This window comes from Solanum stenotomum, chromosome 3, assembly GCF_019186545.1.
Source record: "Solanum stenotomum isolate F172 chromosome 3, ASM1918654v1, whole genome shotgun sequence".
Classification (NCBI taxonomy): domain Eukaryota; kingdom Viridiplantae; phylum Streptophyta; class Magnoliopsida; order Solanales; family Solanaceae; genus Solanum; species Solanum stenotomum.
In genome coordinates, this window is record NC_064284.1 from 35,422,767 (window position 1) to 35,428,074 (window position 5,308).

General features: G+C 33.2%; 1 protein-coding gene across 1 annotated transcript in view; it reads left to right on the top strand.

Moving 5' to 3' along the window:
- Positions 1-1,003: 1,003 nt before the first annotated feature.
- LOC125857442 (metal tolerance protein C2) overlaps positions 1,004-5,308 on the top strand; it is a 16,742-nt gene continuing 12,437 nt past the window's right edge. Inside the window, exons 1-2 of the mRNA XM_049537036.1 lie at positions 1,004-1,485; positions 4,310-4,418. Coding sequence (XP_049392993.1) covers positions 1,089-1,485; positions 4,310-4,418 — 506 coding nt within the window. The 5' untranslated portion in view covers positions 1,004-1,088. The remainder of the gene's footprint in view (positions 1,486-4,309; positions 4,419-5,308) is intronic.

Sequence of the window (5,308 nt, forward strand, 5' to 3'; positions counted from 1 at the left end):
GAGAAAATAAATTCTGATATGGAACAACCTATGGACATTTAAAAGTAAGCGATAAATTTATTTCAAGAAATGGTGATCAAAACAGCCAAATGATATATCAAATTAGATAGAAAAGATAAAATTATGTATCATGATACATACCTTCATCTTCGAATGTTCCATCAAAGCCATGTATCTCACCACCAATTTTATCCGTTTTATCAATACATAATGGATACATTGCAAAATCAGGCTCATTTTTTTCACTTTTAAATATAGTCTAACACCCATGTCGTTCTTAATTTTCATCAGAGATGAATTACCTTCTATGATGTATCGGATTTCAATGTTTTTTCTTACCTCATTGATCTCTAACTCGACTGAAATGGCTGCTTTGAGATTCAAAAATGAAATTGATGGTCCAACAACAATTCCGTCACTTTTGTACCCTTCATAATTAATTTCGCTCGCCCAAATTCCTGAATGCCTCAACAAAATAGATATATTCATCATGTATCGAGTTTCTTTTTGAAATTATGAATTTTTCAACCGGGTGTTCAAAAATTGTCTTCAATGAAGAAGATGAAATTTTGAAATTTGAAATCGTGAAACTGTCCCCTATTAGGATATGGAATGATTATGATCAGTTAGGCGTTAATCTAGGAAATTAATATTACAATAATAAATTTAACATTATTTGTTCCTTTTTTAGCACAACAACATTCTGTTACAATGTATCTTTTATAATGTATCTGCATGGTACCTATGTATCCGGCTGCATCAATTTTCAAGGGATTTTTGTAATATTGGAATTATTAGGGAGATAATGTAATTTAGATCTTAGACTATGGGATTTCTTTAATTTTTACAAATAAAAATATATGTTGGGCCCGTGCTAGCACGGGCTACTATAACTAGTATATAATAATGTCATTTGACTAATCTACTCGTAAATATTGTGTGATTTTTTGACAAGATTATTTTTCCTTTTTTTTTTTAATGTGTATTTGACCATCTTCTTCTTTGCCATAATAATAAACCCTATATCATCTTTGGGAATAATGAAAATGGATTGCCTTTTGAAATAGAAGAGGGAAATTCTCAAGGACATGAATACGCAGTCGTTCCATCACCGGAACTTGGAACCCGAGTCTCCTACACCGTGGAGTGGCGATTTTGATTTCGACTGCAGTGATCGTAGATTTGCATTTTCACGCCAAAGTTCCTTTCAGCAATCGGCTGAGCCACATACGCCCTTATCAATAATCTCTAATGATTCTCAAAAGCCTTTGCTCTCTCGAACTGTTTCCAGCATTGATATACCTCCCAATATCTATGCATCCCATGGTTCCGATATTAAATTTAGGGGTTCCTCGTCTCTGTCATCGGTTTTTCGAGGTGTTATGTCTGGGAATAAGCAGATGAGGAGATTGTTTCTGTTGATTTCACTAAATGTAGCTTATTCTACCGCCGAGTTGTGTATTGGCCTTCTATCTGGCCGAGTAGGTATGGAACTTTTAGCCTCTTGTTTAGTATCCTAGCTGATTCACTGAATGTGTTGAAATCTGATTTTATTTTTTTGCATATTTTGAACAATTTTTTTTCCGTCTTAATCCAAAACTTAATTCAATCAAAGGAAAGAGATAGTAATAGGGTAGAAAAGAAGTTCCTTTACCAGGGACTTTGCGTTTTGCTACAGTGATCATCAAGTGCCTTAGATAACTGACATGTGCTCTAAGCCCATTGACTTAGCATGCCACGGCAACAGGATAGTGTTTACGTGATGCAACAATATGTATCTTTGAGCAATAACAACTAAGCAGGTGTATATATATCTAGCAATGACGAGAGTGGTGTTTGAAATGTAAATAGTATTTATATCGAAGTTGAGTTATGGAGAATTTAAGTAATAGCCTGAATTAATAAAATAGAGAATCAGTGCACTATGTGCATGTTTGTTTTGTCCTACTTAAAGTAATAGTCATGGCTGGTGATAGGAGTAAAAAACATACCATAATATTCTTAAGATAATATGCCAAAAATATCAAGCACAAAGACAAAACAAATTCGACAAGTTAACTTTTGGAATAGATCAAAACACATTATTATCTTGAAGAAAAAGCGGTTCTTGACCCCTTGAACTGTTACTGTCTACAATAATGATAAAATGAAATTCGGAATTCCTTGTAAAAATTAGGAATGGAATTTCACTTAATACTAACCTGGGCATGAGTAAGAGAATAATTTTTTTTGTAAATGTTGAAAAGCACAGAAACCAATAGGGTCCTGTAAATGTAGCAAATAATAGGCAACAAATAATTAGCTTGTCAACAATTTTCTTTATGAATGAATGCCTTAATATTACCGTCAACATTTGGGTAAGGCTAAAATAAGCCATCGAAAGAGAAGATACCTCTATGATTTGGGGGGCACTTGAATCAGAATGGTCAATAATGTTTCTTTGTGATGGTGAAACCCTGCAACAAATGAATTAATGAACAAGTGAATAAATTGAAATGACTTGCATTATCATTAGTGCTATAATAAGCTTGTTGAACCAATTTGGTTAATTGAGTTCAAATTTTGTTCTTGAGCTTTCTTGTGCTTTGTGTTCACTCAAGGGAACTTTTGATCCTCTTTTTGTATGACATAAGCCATCTTCTTTTTCCAAGATTTTGGCTTGTGGCATTGCAAATCTTCTTTGTCATTATGTCCTTGTATGCTCCTTATCTGATATAACATTGTGGAATATTACCTGCTTCTCTCTTTCATTTTTTCTTAGATAAGGTAAATAATTTTATTAATGATGGACAAACCTGTATTCGAGTAGTTGACCAAAAAGTAGAGAACCTACACTGCTTCTCCTTCCTTCTTCATAGCTTTTTGTTGTTTGGTTCGATGATAATTCTTTTAATCTTTCGTAGCTTGCGTTTGGACATGTGATATGAAGGCATGATTTATTTCTTAGCTTGTTTTTGGACATAGGGTGAATGTGTTTATTTATTTAGTGAGTAATAATTATTTTTTGTTTTATGAACTTGGTTTTATTGTTCAATATGTATTTTTATTTTTATTTTGGTACTATACAGTACAAAGTATTAATCTGTGTTTCTTTGATGCTCATTTTGATGATTAATGGATAGCCTTAAGAAGCATGTATGATACTGCACCCAAAACAGTTCTGATTCTTTTGGTATTATACAGTACAAAGTATTAATCTGTGTTTCTTTGATGTTCTTTTTGATGTTTAATGTATAACTGTGAGAAGCATGTACGATACTGCACCCAAAAAAGTTCTACAAAATAAGTCTAAGAGCATATTGATGTTGTGCCTAATCTCGGACTTGAATTAGGCAGTCATGAGGATACAACTTATATAATGATTATGCAAGAAGAAATGGTTTTAGTACTCAGTACTTATAAAGAGTACATCTATATGAATGAGAAATTGATTTATGTGACATAAAAAAGAAGTTATGTTTCGAAGAATGTTTTCGTGGAGATGATAGAAAGGTAAAGATCCACGGATAGAAAATAGAATTGGATATCATGCTAACATTGTTGTTGTTTGTCAACCATACGGAAAGTTTCATATTATTAAAGTTGACATAGAACACAATCAACCTCTTGTTCCACTATTAACCGTTCATATGTTGCTATCTCATAGAAGGATAAGTTCATGGAATTAATTGTTCCGGCAAAAGATGTGTGGATTACTGTCTAAAGCTACTTCTGATATTATGAGTCTTCAAGTGGGTGCTAAAAAAATGAGTTATTCTAAGGGCCCATTTGGACATGCAATGTGAAATCAAATTGCTTCACCAAATTAAATTGCTTTTTCCCGCTTCTCATTTTCATTATACAAAAAAAGTTATCTAAGGCTGTCTTGATGATTACGGGAGTAAATGGAGCAGAGGCTCTCCTCCTTTACCAGAAGTAAAGACACAACAAAGGTCAGGATATTCACAATGGATTTGTCAAGAGTTTTTTGGTTGAATAACCTTTAGATGTTAGCTAATCCTGCAATTTGAACTTAATATATGTTTCAATAACAGCTCCATTGTCAGAATCCAAATCATAAGACGAAAAAGGTTATGATTTTCACAATGGTGTTCAAATTAATGTCATAGACAGCACTAGAAATTTCTCCTCTCATGGTGTCTCTGCTCCCGGGGGATGGGCAGACCAGGAGGAAAACAATAAGGAAAAGAACATCTAATGACACCTGATTATCCTAATTCTATCAATCTGTATTTCTTTCTTCTTCTGCTTATCCATTTCTTGCTTGTTGTCTCTTATGAAATTTAATTTGACTGTTGGTTAATATCAGGGTTGGTATCAGACGCATTTCATTTGACCTTTGGTTGTGGCCTTTTGACATTTTCTTTATTTGCAATGGATGCTTCTAGAGAAAAGCCTGATCGTGTTTACACTTATGGGTGAGGTTTAAACTCTAATCTCCTAGGAAATTCTTTGGTTTTTTGGTTAAAACATTTTCTCCTTACCTGTTTGTTAATCCTTTTTACTTGTTCATGATTGAAGTTTGTGACTAGTCAGTGCACTTGTTAAATGGGTAGATACATACATTTCTTATGTGATGGGGAAGTATTTTAACAAGTAAATTTGTTAAAGGAGTTTCGGTGGTTATCAAGGGAAAAACAATTTAGGTTTAGTCATTAAAGAATCATACAAAAGAAAAAGTAAAATAGAAAGGGCAAAAAATACCTCTCTGTTTTTATCAGTTTGTGAATTCAATAGCTTCTGGAAAAATTTGAAACACAATCAGAATTTATAGGTTAAGCCAATTAAGAATATTTCCATAGTTTGTCTAACTTCCACAATTAAGAAAATAGTTGAGAATTTGGGTGTGTATGGTATGAAGGAAAACATTTTCCGGAAAATATTTTCCAATTTTCTCATGTTTGGTTGGGTTAAATGTTTTGGAAAATGTTTTCCAAATCAACTCATTTTCCTCAAATTTAAGGAAAATGACTTCCCTTCAAAACTTAAGGAAAACATTTTCCAAAACTCTCTTCCAACTTCCAATTAAAATAAAATTTGTTGAAAACATCAATTTATTTTGTCCCTACCCTCAAACCAACCCCCCCCCCCCCTCAAAAAAATAAATAAATAAATTTAAAGCTTGTTTTTAAATTTAATTTTTTTACCCACCCTCACGCACCTCCTACCCAGCCCCCCACCCCTACCACCCCCCCAAAAAAAAATTTAAGTTTATTTTTAAAAAATATTTTCAACTTCAAAATTTCATTTTTTCACGCTACCCTTGACCCCCCCACCCACCTCTTACCCAGCCCTCCACCCCCAAAAA